The sequence below is a fragment of the Procambarus clarkii genome, chromosome 5, assembly GCF_040958095.1.
Source record: "Procambarus clarkii isolate CNS0578487 chromosome 5, FALCON_Pclarkii_2.0, whole genome shotgun sequence".
Lineage (NCBI taxonomy): Eukaryota > Metazoa > Arthropoda > Malacostraca > Decapoda > Cambaridae > Procambarus > Procambarus clarkii.
In genome coordinates, this window is record NC_091154.1 from 17056252 (window position 1) to 17072861 (window position 16610).

Here is a 16610-nt window from a genome sequence, read left to right on the forward strand (position 1 = left end):
CGGTGCCTTTTGTTTAGTCTTTCGGCGCCTGGATCTTTTCTCCGTTTTCTTTGTGCTCTCTTCTCCCTGTCAGTTTTTGTCCTCGCCTGGTTTTCCTCCCCTAGTTCTGCTTGCGGGGATTGGACTCTGGCTCCTTGGTTCTGCTTCTCTGCAGTTGTTCAACTGGTGTACCGTTTCCTGAGTCGTTTGGGCTCTTTCTTCTCTCCCTTTGGCGATGTGTCTGGTGTCTGCTTCCGCCACTCCGCTGGCTACTGCCTTCCATCTGTTACCTGCTCTGACACTGACAGGATTCTTTCTCCTATCCTTGTGGCTCTTTGGGTACTCCGTTTCCACCTGTGTCCCCTTCTTTGTGTACCGCCCGTGTTCACCAGTTTCTCATTCTCTACCCTTCCATTCCTCTGAGAATTTTGCTAGTTGTGTTCTTGTCTCCCCTGTCCTCGTAACTTGTGCCTCTTCGCTCTGGGGCTGGCCTCGGGGTATGCCTCTGCAATTTTCTTAACGGGGTACGGGCTCTGTGCTGGGGCTGCATACTCAAGGTTTGGTCTTTTGTACATGGTATACGAGGGGCTTATACTGCCTACAGGTGGGTGTTGCTTCCGTTCGCCCACTCCTGCCCCTAAGATTCCTTTTCGTTGGTTTGGGTGGAGCTGGCTTTATGGTCCTGGCTCCTGTTTTCTGTTCCTTTCCAGGACGTTCTTTTTATTTTTGTGCGGTTCACGTCCTGGGTAGTTCTCCTCGTGTATACCTCGGTGACGTGTACGTCCTTCTTCCCTGCCGAGGCTGCTTGCGCTGCTCCTGCGGGTTGCAGGGTTGCTGTTTTTGCTTCGCGTTTCGGTTCGTGGTCTTTGTGTCCTTGTTGGCTTCTTCCTGTTCCCTGGTTTTTTGCCGCCCTTGGTTGGGGGCGCTTCTTTATTCGGTGTCCGGTCCTGTGGGGTTTCCCGCGTCTCTTGCGGGTTGGTCTAGCCTTGTACCGGCTGGTTTGTTCTTCCCCACGGGTCTTCGCGTCTCGGAGGGATTTTTTGTCTCTGGTTCTCGTCCCTTGTGTGGGCACTGGTGGCTTTGTTGTTGATCTCCCGCCTGTGTTCTTCGTCTCGGCAGCAGTAGGTAGCTCCTGGCGGTCCTTCCGGTTTTCCTATCACTGCGTAAGTGTACTGTGGTCTCTGATAGGTTTAGTTTATTTTATCCTTCACTTTGGGGTTGTTCCGGGACTGTCTTTTGGTGCCGAGTGCTGTCACCTTGTCTCCGGTGGCGATGGCGGGTCTGCTCCTGTTTGCATTCAGTCTTGCTGTTCCTTCTGCTCCATTTCGCTAGCTGTATGGTTTGTTTTTCACATCCGGCCTGATTCTGCACTTCTGGGGCTGTCCTGGTCGTTGGTCCCGGGGGTGGGGGGGTTATCTTCTCCTCGGTTGTCGTGGCCCCTTCGGTTCTGGTATGTTTTTCTGCTACTTTGGTCCTGGTGGTAGGTTGTTCTTTTGCTGCAGTCCCCTTCTTTTTGGGTGACGGTTGGGTCTACTGTTTTCTGGTGGGGCCCTTGGGTTGCAGCTTGGTTCGTCAGGCCGGGGGTGCTTTGTGTATTGTTTGGTTGCGGCTCTTCGCTGTTTATTGCGCATCGTGGCATCTGGGGCCGTGGGGGCGTTTTGCTTTGCCCAGGTTCCCTTCCTTCCTTCTTGTTTGGGGGTTAGGGTCTCCTGGGTCATCTGCAGGGTCCTTTGGTTTGGTTTGGACGCGTTGCGTAGGCCTCCCGATTCCTTCCCTCTTTTTCCTTATCTTCGGTGAGGTAGTTCCAGAGAGCCATAGGGGCTCCCCCCAGAAAACCAGCATTGAATGTAATGAAACACCATTTTCTGGGTGAGTCCCAGAGGTTCCCCGGCATCCCTCCCTCCCTTCGGTCGGCGGTGTTTTTCACATATTTTGACAAACTGCCAGATGGGTAGCCAGTGCGGAGGCTTTCCCTTCCCGGGGAGGGGGGGGGGATTGCGCAGACGGTGGCGAGGCGATGAGATGACGTCATGCTAGTTTGCTATTTTTGTTTGAGGAGTTCTATCCACTCGTTCGGCTATCGGTAGCAATATTTTCACTAGAATAGGGGTTTGTTTTGGGGTGCCTACCTTTCTGGGTGCCTTTTGATGTTGATGGCAGACATAGAATGCTCCCAACCACAAGTGGGTTTCTATAGGCCATTGCTCCTCGTGCCTCTCTGAGGGGGCCAGGTTCTGGCTCGTGGTCCCCGGTAAGCAAGAACTCCATGCACCTTGACTGATGCCAGAAAGTTATACATATCCATTCAGTCTGGATAGCTCCGGGAAGCCTCCAGGACTCGCCCAGAAAATGGCGTTTCATTACATTCAATGCTGGTTTTTTCATTGTGACCGGATCTGGAAAATAAAGTAGAACAATATTTCAGCTGGCTGGGCAGACAGTACCATTTAAACTCTTTGCCTGTTTCCTATTTATTTAAGATATGTCTACCAGACAGGCAGGGTGTTGTTGGTTTGCAAAAGCATTATCTTGTTTTTTTTTAGTGGCTTTTTTTTTTTAGTGACCCCGCAGCCCAGTCCTCGTCCAGGCCTCCACCCCCAGGAAACAGCCCGTGACAGCTGACTATCTCCCAGGTACCTATTTACTGCTAGGTAACAGGGGCATAGGGTGAAAGAAACTCTGCCCATCGTTTCTTGCCGGCGCTCGGGATCGAACCCGGGACCACAGGGTCACGTGTCCAGCGTACTGTCCTTTCTGTCATGTATTTTGCCAGCCGAATTTCGTTACCCGGGTGACCCCTGCACCGACATCGCTAATGGTCAATGACGTCTTCCTTGTATAAGACTATTATTGTACATTAACCAAAACATCAACTGCATCTATTAGATGAACTGCAGTAGGTCTATTCCCTATTAATATCCCCTTTCATCTCCATTTTATACACTACAATAATGTTACTCAGAAGGATCTGGAAGCTTAATATTACCCATCCAAAGATGGTTTAATGTCCATAAGAATGAATGAAATCCACCATCAGCCATTTGCATGTAGCAAAGGGGTACAACACAGAGTATGAACTATCATGTATCTCAGCCTTCACCCCTGTTATCGAACCAGTATTTACCCAGGTGTTTTTTCTACATCTAAAACTTATCCACTTTATACCCATTGTTTCGTGTTCTATCTCGTGTTGATACGTTTTATGGGCTATTAATATCCCCCTTCATCATGTCCATTCTCTCTCACCTCTATCGTGTCACCTCTATTTCTTCGCCTTTCTAGATAATGAAAGTTAAGCTTTGTCAATCTTTCTTCAAGGATTGCTTATCGAGCATAGGGCAAATGAAAATGAAAACCCACTTACCCATTTTGCATGAAACATACCCCCACCCCCAGACACGGTGACTTCAACAGGGATTCGGTAGTATTCCAAATATACTTCGCTGCTAGTCTTGTGTACATCTCAAATTCGCTCAAAAACATGCCCCCTACTCTACTGTAGCATACACCCAATCTTATATACTCATTCAGTGTACATAAATATGAACTATTTATGTTCATATTTAATATGAATATGAACTGCATTGAGTAGAAGCGGTTTCTCATGTTTTGATACAGGCCTTCTGCAGTTACCTTCATTCTGACGTTCTCATCCCTAGTGCGGTTTGATCCACCAGTAGGGCACGTTGCTTTAAAACATAACGTTACAAGCAGTTCCAAGAAAGGACCTGGTCTCTCATTAGTGCATTCCTTAATCTCTACTGTTTAGTTTACCATTAGTTTATCAGGTTTATTAGGAAAATTGTATGGAGGAGTAGTGATGGGAAGAAAATAAAAAATTGTTTTAGTTTTTTATACATGTTTTGTACTGTGTAATCTATACAAATTGTGTAATATACCAGGTGGATGTGCTGTCTATGCTGGGCGGCCAAAACATGAAAGACTATGTTAGACGAATAATGCAAAGACTTGGAACGTACCCTCTCTGGTCCCAGTATAGTCTTAAGGGACGTAAACGTAAACGTGTCTTCCAAGATCTAGAGCTGTTCCATGTCATCATAAGTGAGTATAAATTTTGTGTACAAAATTTTCAAGGTAAACATTGAAACATTGACTTTAATACAGTAATATGCGCTTTTATGAAAACTGAAAGGTACAATTAAATATTTGTTAAATGATGTTTTGAAGCATTAGACAATTAAGCTTAGGCGGCAGATTGGTGGTTTTATTAGTAGGTGAGCTGTCTTCCTTGCTGACAAGATGTTTCAGAATTATTTCTTGCTTAGGTATAGATCAAATATTTGGATGGTACTGGTATTAACCCATAAACTGCTAAGCTTTGTAAAAACTCTACAATGTGGTGTGCTCAGGAAAAAAGTAATGAAAACTATAAAGGTCAACAGCAGTGGCTATTGTAACCATAAGGGTCAATAATCCAATTTAAAATATCTTAATTTAGTCAACATATTTATATATCCTTCAGTTATATAAAGCATTCTGCATTATTTTTTTTTGGGTCTCCAATTTTCAAGTAACTAATTTAACTTGTGTGACACCTTCAACCCTGAGTCATGTTGGCCATCGTCTGTTCTCCCATATTCTACAAGCCCTCCTGGTGATAAGGTAGCTGCCTTATCAGGCAGCTACCGCTCTTTGTCAGAGGTTTCTCAGTCTTGCAGTGGTCTAAGTTGTGTGCCCAGTTGGATGCCACGGAGTTACGTCGCTTGGTGTTTAGGTACCTGGAAGTGGTGGTCAATTCGACCTAGGCTCTGCTTGCACCTTCTCCTCCCTCCCCATCAGGCATAGTTCTCTTTCTTTTCCTTCTCCTCTGCTTCCAATTCCGAAAAGTCTCAAGGTTTCAGGGTCGTGGCAGGGTTTAGCTTGAAATGTGGCATGGTCAGCTTTGGGGGCTGCCTCTTTCAATTCGGGTGCTAAGGCAGTTAAGCCTCTCGGTCCCACTGAGGCTTCTGGGTCTTTTACCTGCCAGGCCCTTCCTTTGAAGCCTCTTCCTTCGACTCTGCCTTTCTATCCTGGGCAGTGGGCATGGACAATAGTTCTGCCCAGCGCCCCTCTGCTATGGCTTCCTGGGGAATGGAGGGAGTTGGGTCATTGACCCTTTTGACCCGTCATGGTTTTTTGCATCTTCCACAGAAGGTCTTTTGTTGCAGGAGTTTGCATCCCCCCCCCCTCCCTATATGATTTTCTGCATCTCCACTCAGAGGCACTTCTGGGTGCCTAGGGTCCGCTGGGGTTGTCCTTCCGGAGGTTTCCTTCCTCTTTGGATGCCTCTATGGATGCTTACAAGGCCCTGTTTTAGTTCTTTCTGTGTGACCTGGTTTTTCTGGGGGAGCTCCTATGGCTCCCCAGAGCTGATGTGGATATCTCTAACTTTGGCATCAGTCAATGTGGGTGGAGTTCTAGGCCTTATCTTGAGGTTATCTTGAGATGATTTCGGGGCTTTTTAGTGTCCCTGCGGCCCAGTCCTCGACCAGGCCTCCACTCCCAGGAAGCAGCCCATGACAGCTGACTAACACCCAGGTACCTATTTTACTGCTAGGTAACAGGGGCATAGGGTGAAAGAAACTCTGCCCAATGTTTCTCGCCGGCGCCTGGGATCGAACCCAGGACCACAGGATCACAAGTCCAGCGTGCTGTCCGCTCGGCCGGCCTACCAGAGACCACGAGCCAGAACCTGGCTCCCTCAGAGAGGCACGAGGAGCAATGGCCTATAGAAATGCACATGTGATTTTGGAGCAGTCCATATCTGCCATCGACTGGGACAGGCACCTAGAAAGGTAAGCGCCCCAAAACAAACCCCTATTCTGGTTAAAAACTACGAAAATAGACAAACGAGTGGACAGAACTCCCCAATTGAAAACGAGCAAACAAGCATGACGTCACACGAGCCGCGTCACGTAAACCCTTGGGTTACCTCCCTTGGGTAAAAGTGACCATGTCTTTTTGGGAATAAAGTATGCAATGCATTATAAGCTGGAAGAAAATAAGGAGGTTGAAGCAGTTGAAAAACCAGACTTCAGGAGAGGACATTATGGTGACCTTAGAAATTTTTTTAGTGAGTATAATTGGACAGACTTGATGCTAGGCAAGGAAGTGAATGAGATGTATGGCAAGTTTTGTGAAATATATGATAAAGGCACAAAAAAATTTATACCAAAACAGAGATGCAGAACTAGGAAACAGGATTGGTTCAATAGAAATTGCGAGAGGGCTAGAGACCGAAAGACACAAAAATGGAATCAATACAGGAAGAGGCCGAACCCCCAAACATACCAGCGATACAAAGATGCGAGAAACAACTACACGGCAGTGAGGAGAGAGGCAGAAAGAAATTTTGAAAAAGGGATTGCGGACAAATGTAAAACAGAACCAGGTCTATTCTATAAATTCATAAACAACAAATTGCAGGTAAAGGATAATATTCAGAGGTTGAAAATGGGAAATAGATTCACGGAAGATGAAAAGGAAATGTGTGAAACACTAAACGAAAAGTTCCAAAGTGTGTTTGTACAAAATGAAATCTTTAGGGAACCAGATACAATAAGAATTCCAGAGAACAACATAGAACACATAGAGGTGTCTAGAGACGAAGTGGAAAAAATGCTCAAGGAGCTCGGTAAGAACAAAGCAGCTGGCCCAGATGGCGTTTCACCATGGGTTCTGAGAGAATGTGCATCTGAGCTCAGCATTCCACTTCACCTGATCTTTCAGGCATCCCTGTGTACAGGAATCGTAGCAGACGGGTGGAAACAGGCTAACATAGTTCCAATCTACAAAAGTGGCAGCAGGGAAGACCCCCTCAATTATAGACCTGTATCATTGACAAGTGTAATAGTGAAAGTATTGGAAAAACTAATCAAAACTAAATGGGTAGAACACCTAGAGAGAAATGATATAATATCAGACAGACAGTATGGTTTTCGATCTGGAAGATCCTGTGTATCGAATTTACTCAGTTTCTATGATCGAGCCACAGAGATATTACAGGAAAGAGATGGTTGGGTTGACTGCATCTATCTGGACCTAAAAAAGGCTTTCGACAGAGTTCCACATAAGAGGTTGTTCTGGAAACTGGAAAATATTGGAGGGGTGACAGGTAAGCTTCTATCATGGATGAAAAATTTTCTGACTGATAGAAAAATGAGGGCAGTAATCAGAGGCAATGTATCAGAATGGAGAAATGTCACAAGTGGAGTACCACAGGGTTCAGTTCTTGCACCAGTGATGTTTATTGTGTACATAAATGATCTACCAGTTGGTATACAGAATTATATGAACATGTTTGCTGATGATGCTACGATAATAGGAAGGATAAGAAATTTAGATGACTGTCATGCCCTTCAAGAAGACCTGGACAAAATAAGTATATGGAGCACCACTTGGCAAATGGAATTTAATGTTAATAAATGTCATGTTATGGAATGTGGAATAGGAGAACATAGACCCCACACAACCTATATATTATGTGAGAAATCTTTAAAGAATTCTGATAAAGAAAGAGATCTAGGAGTGGTTCTAGATAGAAAACTATCACCTGAGGACCACATAAAGAATATTGTGCAAGGAGCCTATGCTATGCTTTCTAACTTCAGAATTGCATTTAAATACATGGATGGCGATATACTAAAGAAATTGTTCATGACTTTTGTTAGGCCAAAGCTAGAATATGCAGCTGTTGTGTGGTGCCCATATCTTAAGAAGCACATCAACAAACTGGAAAAGGTGCAAAGACATGCTACTAAGTGGCTCCCAGAACTGAAGGGCAAGAGCTACGAGGAGAGGTTAGAAGCATTAAATATGCCAAAACTAGAAGACAGAAGAAAAAGAGGTGATATGATCACTACATACAAAATAGTTACAGGAATTGATAAAATTAACAGGGAAGACTTCCTGAGACCTGGAATTTCAAGAACAAGAGGTCATAGATTTAAACTAGCTAAACACAGATGCCGAAGAAATATAAGAAAATTCACCTTCGCAAATAGAGTGGTAGACGGTTGGAACAAGTTAAGTGAGAAGGTGGTGGAGGCCAAGACCGTCAGTAGTTTCAAAGCGTTATATGACAAAGAGTGCTGGGAAGACGGGACACCACGAGCGTAGCTCTCATCCTGTAACTACACTTAGGTAATTACGTGTCTGCGCAGCTCCCCCCTCCCTGGGAGGGGGGAAGGGTGACCCCCAGACCCCCGCGCTGGCGATCCACCCTGCAGTTCTTTGGCTGATGGGATACAGCTTGGTCATTGTGGCTACAGCTCCGGACTCTTTGTTGTGCTGACCTCTCTTAGGGTGGTGTGCGAGCTGGGAGTAATATTCTCAGGTACTCGGGCTGCATGTGCTTAGGGTCACCTTCCCTGAGTGCCCTGTAAGTACTGCCCTTGGGGCTTGGGGTTCCCTTCCATAAGTCGCCTTGGGTCTACCTCTGTTGGCCTTTCGCTGCTTGGCGATTGGCTGCCCCGAGTGTTGCGGGTTTTTCCACCCTTGTTTGCCTTGGGGTAAGTGGTAGTTATTGCACTGGTGGGGCACGGGGTACTGCATAGCTAGCTTTCACCTTTAACAGCAGCCGGTTCTGTTCTCTTCGGGTACGTTGCCATCTTGCGAGGTTTTTCTTTTCTTTTTTCTTTTTGCCTGGTGGGGGTCTGCCTTTTTGTTCTCCCTCCCCTCTTATATTAGGGTCGTTTGTGTGGTGACTAACCCTGCTTTGCCCTCGTGCGTGGACACGTCCTGTGAGTTCAACTTTTAGCAGTTTGCTTGGTAGTTTGGGGTGCCGGTTAGCAGTACCTTTCCTGGGATAACCCTTGGCAGACCCAGTCAAGGGCACCCTGGAAAAACCCCGCGGGGGCACTCGGGTCCACTGGGTGAGACCCCTGCGTCCCCTCTCGCTTTGTGCGAGTTTGAGGATTGCTCTGTCCCCTTGTCTCAGGGCGACACATTGTTTTTGCCTCCGTCATGCTGCCTGTTGGGTCGGTGACACATTCGACCCCGAGTCCTGCGAGCTTTGTTGCTTGTTTGTGGCTTCGACCACCCTATATGTTGATAACATTCTTCGGGTGCAGGCAGTTCACGTGTTGCCAGATGGGTTGTTGCAACGCGTTAGTTGGTTGCTTCCCCGGATGCCCCGTGGAGGCCCAATTTTGCTTCTTGGGTCCCGGACTTGGGGGTTTTGATCGCTTTGGCCTTGGTTCAGTCTGCGCCCCCTCGTTCTTCCCTTGCTGTGGTTCATTCGCGTCCCCCGCTCCTGTTTCCAGCTCCTAGGCGTCTGAGGGCTTCGGGGTCGGGGCAGGGTTTCGAGGTTTGAGACTCGGGCAGTTTCAGGGGTTGCCCCTTCTGGGGTTGCGTTCGAGTCCGTTCCTCCAGCTGTAGCTTCCGGGTCTGACCAGGGGGCCCGCTCTCTTCTTGCTCTTTCGGCTGCCTCGGTTTTTTCTTGTGAGGTAGGGGCTTTGGAGGACGACTTGCCCCCCGGGGCCTAACGTGGTGGTTCCCGGAATTCGGGAGGGGTTATCTTAAGGGGCCTTGGGCCCCGTTGAACCCCGCCGGGGTTTTCTGACCTTCTAAGCGGGGCTTACTATTACAAGGAGTGGGGTTCCCCCCCCCCTCCCCCCTCTGCATACGAGTTGACTTTGAGCGTCGGCCCCTTCCCGGGTTCGATTATGTGTCCCTTTAGGTCCTGTGTGACCGTGGGTTACGGATGCTATTGGGTGTATCTGTACCTCTGTGATTTTGTGCTTGTTGATCTAGGATCTCGAAGGTTCGAGTAGATCTTCTTTGCATCTGCATTATTGGAATGTCTGTTGCCTTTCGGAGGGGCTTACCTCCTGTCCTTTCTGGGACTAGTTGGTACTCTTCCGTCCTTTTTCTCAAATTTCGACATTATTTCCTTTTTTGTTTGTCGCTTCTTTCCGTCCTTGGTCTCTACATTCCTATTCATGGTTCCATTTTCTTTGTTGGCACCCTCCCCAGGAGTCGAGTGGTGCAGCTCGGACCTCATGTGTCCTGCGCATGCGCCGGGGGTGATTTGTTTTGTTCTAATCGGTGTGTCTGTGATCCGCGCACTTCTCGTGGGAGGTACACTGATCTCGCTCCTCTTCCCTCTACAGTCGTCGCCCCCCTGGATATTGTGGGAGTTCTGTGTAGGGAGAACATCTAGTTCTTTCTTTGCTTATGGGTGTGGGGTGGCTAAGAGTGACTTCTCCTCCGCCTCTCCACTGCACCTGATCTGCACGACTGTCTCTGGACATGTTCCATTAGCACTGCTCCCAGACTGTTGCTCAGCTATGCTGTTGTGACTCGTTGGTGCCTATGCTCTACAGGTGACATTATACGGTCTGGTACCTTCTCAGCCAGGCCTAAAACTGCCATAATATACTTGTTCATGCTATTATGTAGCGATGATATTATTACAGAAGACCCCTCACTGTGATAAAACTGACCAGGGTTCTGATAATATTAGGATTGTGGTGATATTTAGCGCTGTGCGCCATGGAGGGAGGGTGGTGGCGATGTCTTCTGACTGTGTGTGGCCACCTTTTATTGACTGCACTCACCATACCAGCTTAGTGGTTTGCTATAGTGAACACAAATGTAGATACTTATATATAACGTGTGTATAGAGGGTATAAACAGCAAGAGGAGTAGGTTGGGAGCCGCCATTTTGGTGAGGGCGGTGGCGTCGTCTGCACGACGCCACCGTGCAGACGACGGTGTTGTTTACTGGTTACCACAATGGTCTTTGGGCACCATACCAGTTTACTTGTACAAATATGGTGAATAAAACAGGTAGATATTTATATATAATGTGTGTATATAGCTTAAAAACACCACAAACAGTATTGTTGGAGGAGAAATATTAGTGCGTCTGGCCTTGAGGGTGGCAGCCATCAGCCGACTGTGTGAGGTCCTACGTCTTTGTGCCTTTACTCACCATACAAGCTTAGATGTACAGTTATGGTGAATAAAACATGTAAATACTTATATATAACGTCTGTATATAAAAGCAAAAACAGTATGGTGGGTGGAGAATGGTGGCAAGTCAGGTCAGGTGAGGGAGGGAGGGAGTGGCAGCCAGTCGCGGGCTGCCACTGCCACTCAGCATACCAACTTAGTGGTTCGTTATGGTGAACACAAATGTAGATACTTATATATAGCGTCTGTATATAGTGAATAAAAGCAAAAACAGTATTGTGGGAGGAGAATGAGGGTGAGTCAGGTGACTTGAGGGAGGGCGTGAGTGGCTGGCTGGTACACGGCAGTCACTCCTCGTTACTTTTTGACTCATAATAGCAACTTAGTGGTTCGTTATGATGAACAAAACATGCAGATACTTATATATAACCTGTGTATATAGTGTAATAACTGACAAAGTATTTGTTCACCGATTGATGAACATAATTGAATCAACAATATGCACACCATATTTCTGGGGGGAGCCTCGTCGGCTCCCCGGAACTTTACCAGGCTGATATGCTAATGTCAGACTTTGGCATCAGTCATGTGTATGGAGTTCTAGGGCCTACCGGGGACCACAGCCAGAACCTGGCCCCCTCAGAGAGGCAAGGGGAGCAATGGCCTATAGAAACCCTCGTGTGGTAGGAAGCATTCTATGTCTGCCATCGACCGGGTCAAGCATCCAGAAAGATAAGCATTCCAAAACAAACCCCTATTCTGGTGAAAATTGCTACCTAAAGCCGAACTAGTGGATAGAACTCTTCAACAGAAAACAAGGAAACTAGTATGACGTCATACGTCACCGCGCCGCTGTCTGCACAGCTCCCTCCTCCCCGGAGGGGAAGGGGGAGCCCCAGACCTCCCACGCCGGCTATCCACCCATCAGTTCTTCGGCTGATGCTATAGGCACCAGTTATGTGCTCCGGCTCCAGTGGTTGTTACAGCACTGTACCTAGAGTGTGGTGTCTGTTTTCTAGGTGGTGCGTGAGCCGGGAGTGATTCTCCAGTACTCGGGCTGCATGCGCCTAGGGTTCCCTTCCCTAGGTGCCCTGTAAGTACTGCCCTTGGGGCTTGGGGCCACCTTCCACAAGTTCCTTGGGTTCCCTGCTTGGCCGTTTACTGCTTGGTTTTCGGCCGCTCTTTGTGTGCTCGGGTGTTCTGTCTCCCTTGTTCGCCTTAGAGTAAGGGGCAGTTTTTGCACTGGTGGGGTGCAGGGTACTGTGTAGCTTGTCTTTACCAATCAAAGCGGCCGGCTCTGTTCCGTTTGGGTACGCTGTCCTCTTGCGGGTTTTCTTTTCTTTTTGTTTATCTACCTGGTGGGGGGGTCTGCCTTCGTTCTTGCCCCTTGTGTCCTTTGTGTTCTGAGTATTTTCTGGTGGTACCCCCCTGCTAGGTCCCCATGAGTGTACACGTCCCGGGGGTTCAGCTCTTAGAAAGTTGTTTGGTAGCTATGGGTGCCGGTTAGCAGTACCCTGCCTGGGATTACATGAGCGCGAGTCCTCTTATAGTAAACACTCAGGACCCTGGGAAACCCTTGGGGGCGCGCGGGTCCGATGGATGTGACCCCAGAGTCCCCCCCTCGCTTCCAGCGAGTTTGAAGGTTACTCTCACCCTTTGTCTCTGGGTGACTCTGTTTTGCCTCCGTCTGCTGCCTGTGGGGTCGGTGACACCTTCGACCCGGAGTCCTGCGAGTTTGGTTGCTCGTTGTGGCTCGGTTACCCATTTGTGCTGACTAAGCGGGTGCGGGCAGCAGGGGCGTTGCACTTGAGCCTTAGTGGTGGCAACGTTCTCGTGGTTTCCTCCCCGGGAGCCCCGGGGCTGCCCCGTTGTAGTTCGTTTTGGGACTTGGGGGTGTTGGTTGCTTCGGTTCCATCCACGCCCCCTTGTCTTTCCCCTGGATCACCCTTCCTGCCTGCATCTGGTTCCTTACCGCCTGTAGGTTCGGGGCGGGGTTTTTGATGGTGTTGAGACTCGGGCAGTCTCAGGGAATTCCCCTTCCGGGGTAGTGACGGGGGCATTTGAGCCTGTTCCTCCAGCCGTGTTGTATGAGTCTGCCAGTGGGCTCCCTTCCTTAGTGTTTTCACGGCTGCCCCGGTTTTCTGGTACGGCCGGGGCTTTGGGGGAACGGCTCGGCCCCAGGGCCTGTCGTGTAGGTTCCCGGGGCTGGGGAGGGGCTGACTTGGGGGGGCCTTGGCCCCGTTGGACCCCGTGGGGGTTTTTATCCCCCTCTAGGCGAGGCTTGTGGTTATGCGGAGTGGGATCTTTTGTCCCCACTCGCCGTACGTGCTGTTGGACGTCGGCCCCTCCCCGGGCTCGGTTCCTTGACCTTTGAGTCGGTTGGTTCCGTCCTGTGGGTGGATGTTTCCTCCCACCCTTTTGGGACGGTGTTTTCATCATGTTTCCCCGTTCGATGGGGTTCTACGTGACTTCTGATCTCGGGTGCGCCTTTGTGTGCCTTCGGGACTAGTGTTGGCTTCTGTGTTCTAGAATGTTCGGGAAGGTTTTTCGCTACTTCCCGCATTGTTGGAACGTCTGTCGGCTCCTCGTCCTTGTCGCCGTTTTGGGCTACTTGTGGCCCGGTTGGGCTACTTGTCGCCCTGTTGGGCTACTTGTCGCCCTGTTGGGCTACTTGTCGCCCTGTTGGGCTACTTGTGGCCCGGTTGGGCTACTTGTCGCCCTGTTGGGCTACTTGTCGCCCTGTTGGGCTACTTGTCGCCCTGTTGGGCTACTTGTCGCCCTGTTGGGCTACTTGTCGCCCTGTTGGGCTACTTGTCGCCCGGTTGGGCTACTTGTCGCCCGGTTGGGCTACTTGTCGCCCGGTTGGGCTACTTGTCGCCCTGTTGGGCTACTTGTCGCCCTGTTGGGCTACTTGTCGCCCTGTTGGGCTACTTGTCGCCCTGTTGGGCTACTTGTCGCCCTGTTGGGCTACTTGTCGCCCTGTTGGGCTACTTGTCGCCCTGTTGGGCTACTTGTCGCCCTGTTGGGCTACTTGTCGCCCTGTTGGGCTACTTGTCGCCCTGTTGGGCTACTTGTCGCCCTGTTGGGCTACTTGTCGCCCTGTTGGGCTACTTGTCGCCCTGTTGGGCTACTTGTCGCCCTGTTGGGCTACTTGTCGCCCTGTTGGGCTACTTGTCGCCCTGTTGGGTTCCTTTTTGGGCTCTCTTTGCTTCTTTGGCCGGTTTTATTGTTCCTGCTTCCTCTTTTGGCTATTTTTCTAGTGCAGTAGTCCTGGTTGGCACCTTCCCGCAGAGAGGGTTGTGCGGTTCGACCAGCGTGTCATGCGCATTCGCCATGGAGTTTGTTTTGGTCTGGGCGGTGTTTCAGTGCTGGTGTTTTGCGCCCTTTTTTTGCTACTGTGCTTCGCCTCTCGCTCTTCTCCCTGGCTGCGGTATGTGCCCCTTCGCTGCGTGGGTGTCCTGGTTCCCAGTTGTGGGGAGGACGCCGCGTTTTTCCCTGTGTCATGGGTGTGGGCCGCCTCCTTCGCCTCTCCCTGCTCTCCTGCGGGTCCGGCTCTGGCAGTCTTCACCTGGCGGTGCTCCCAGGTTCTTCTGGGCACGGTTGAGTCGTGTCAAGTTTGTGCCACCGTTCGCCAGGCGAGTTTATGCGGTCTGGCGTCTTTTGGCTGGGCGCTGGATGTGGTGATTTTTATATACCTGTCTTTATTTAGATATATTTTTGTACGACTGAGCCCGTTCGCACACCAGTGACTGTCCCTTTTTGAACCCTTCCTGTCCCACTCATGTGCATGTCCAACCCATGCTAGAGTCATTCAGGGGACCCACCTTTTTTTCATGTTGTGAGGTGTGGGGGGTTGTTGGGTTGGTTCTGTACTCACCTGGTAAGGCTCCTGGCTGTGCTTGCAGGGTTTGAGCTGTGGCTCTTGGGTCCCGCCTATCTGGTAGAACTTGCGGGATAGTAACAGTGGAGTGCAGTGGTGCTATTGGCACAATTCGGGAACACTGTATTACCATCAGAGGTCTGTGGTTGTTACACGACCTACTTGCGAGCATAAGCCTTCTTGCTGGTTCGTCATTGGACTTCCAGGGCACACTAGCCTGTTTTCGTATAGTAGTTCCAGCCCGTCCTGGTTGTGGGGGTATGTGGGCCGGCGGGCCGCTCCTAGCAGCTGCCTGGTGGGCCACCCTCTGGCCAGTCTAGCCTGGCCTTGGGCCGGGCTTGAGGTGTAAAAGAGCTCCCAGTACCCCATCCAGCAGGTATCGAGCGGGGTTTCTCCGCCGTCGGTCACCTGGTGCAGGTTTCTGGGCCTGCTGGGTTTTGTTGTGTCTCCGTTGGCCCTGTCTGGGGTCTGCCTGCTCCATTTCTCTGCCTTTGCAGAAGGGAGTTGCTATTTACATGTTGCATGTTGCGGTGGTGCCTGTTGCTGCTGCTGCACGTGTGCATTGGTACAGTGTTTCACGGTGGCGTGTCCTTGTTCTTGTGTCCGGTTGTGGTGTGGCACTTTGCTGCTGTTTTGCGCCTGAGGTTTGCTTTTGGGGGTTTGCTTGTTGTTTTTCGTGGTCTTCGGGTACCTGGTTTGGCCCTCTCTTGTGCGTGGGGGTTTTCTGTCCCTGCCTGATTGTCCGCCCCTAGTTGTTTTCCTGGGGTTTTTGTGCTTCTGCTCTTTCTTCCTGCCTCCTCTGCAGCAGGGGGTGTTCTGCGTGTGTTCTTGGGCGTTTTTCAGCCTGTGTCCTGTGGTGTGCTTCTTTGTCTCGGTCTATTGCAGTTGTTCGTACCCCTTAGTTCGGGTACTGTTCTGGCGGCGACCCTTCCGCCTTCTTTGGTTTCCTAGCTTGCCCTGCCGGTTGTTTTTTTTTGAGGTCTTGCGATGTCTCGCCTCAGACCCGTCGTTTCTGAACTCCTGGCGGTCTTGCATGCTTTGGGGAGTTTTTTCTGTTCGGCAGACGCTCCATCTCCTTGTGCCGCCTGGGTTTCGGGGGTCGCGCCTGAGATCTTCCCGCGGCTCCGCCTTTTCCTGGGCTCGGAGGGGCCTTGTCGGGGCTGCTTATATTCTGCCTCGCGGTTTCGCCTCCGGTTGGTGGTCGGGTGGCTTCGTGGTAGGTGTCCCACCTGCGTGCTTCTCTTGGCGGCAGTATGGGATATTTTGGCAGTCCTTCCTTTTCCTGTCCCTTCTTAGGTGGTTACTCTTGTTAGCTTGGTTTACTCTCGGCTTGGTTTTCTGGTGGGGGTTGGGGGCCGTCGTCTTGCCACATACTGTCGCCTCTTTTCGTGCGGCGCTGGCGGAGCCACTTCAGCTTGCTTTTGGTCTTGGTGTTGCTTCTGCACCGTTAGTCAGCTGTCTTGTGCGTCGTTTCACCTCCGGCCTGTTCGTGCGCCACTTGCACCATCCTGGTCTCTGGTCAGCGTGCTCTGTCTTCTCCTCGGTTGGTAGTGCCCCTTCGGTTCCGGTGTGTTTTTTCGTCGGCTCTTTCCTTTTGGCCTTTGCCTCTGGGGGTCGAGTCGCTGAGTTTTCTTGCTCCTTCGGTTTTAGCGTTTTGGTTGTTCGGTGGCAGCAGTCTCCATCTTTTCTGCCGCGGGGTGGGGCTGCTGCGTTCTGGAGGGGTCCAGGGTTTGTTGGTGCTTCATTGATCAGGCCGAGGGTGTGTCGTGTTTTGTGTTCAGTGGCGGCCCTCCGCTGTTGTTTGCGTGCCACGGCGTTTGGGTCCGGAGTGCGT

General features: G+C 50.1%; 1 protein-coding gene across 1 annotated transcript in view; it reads left to right on the forward strand.

Annotated features, from left to right (window-relative positions):
- The window catches only part of LOC123763886 (uncharacterized), a 229387-nt gene that overhangs the window by 125167 nt on the left and 87610 nt on the right, over window positions 1-16610 (forward strand). Inside the window, exon 10 of the mRNA XM_069339791.1 lies at window positions 3882-4041. Coding sequence (XP_069195892.1) covers window positions 3882-4041 — 160 coding nt within the window. The remainder of the gene's footprint in view (window positions 1-3881; window positions 4042-16610) is intronic.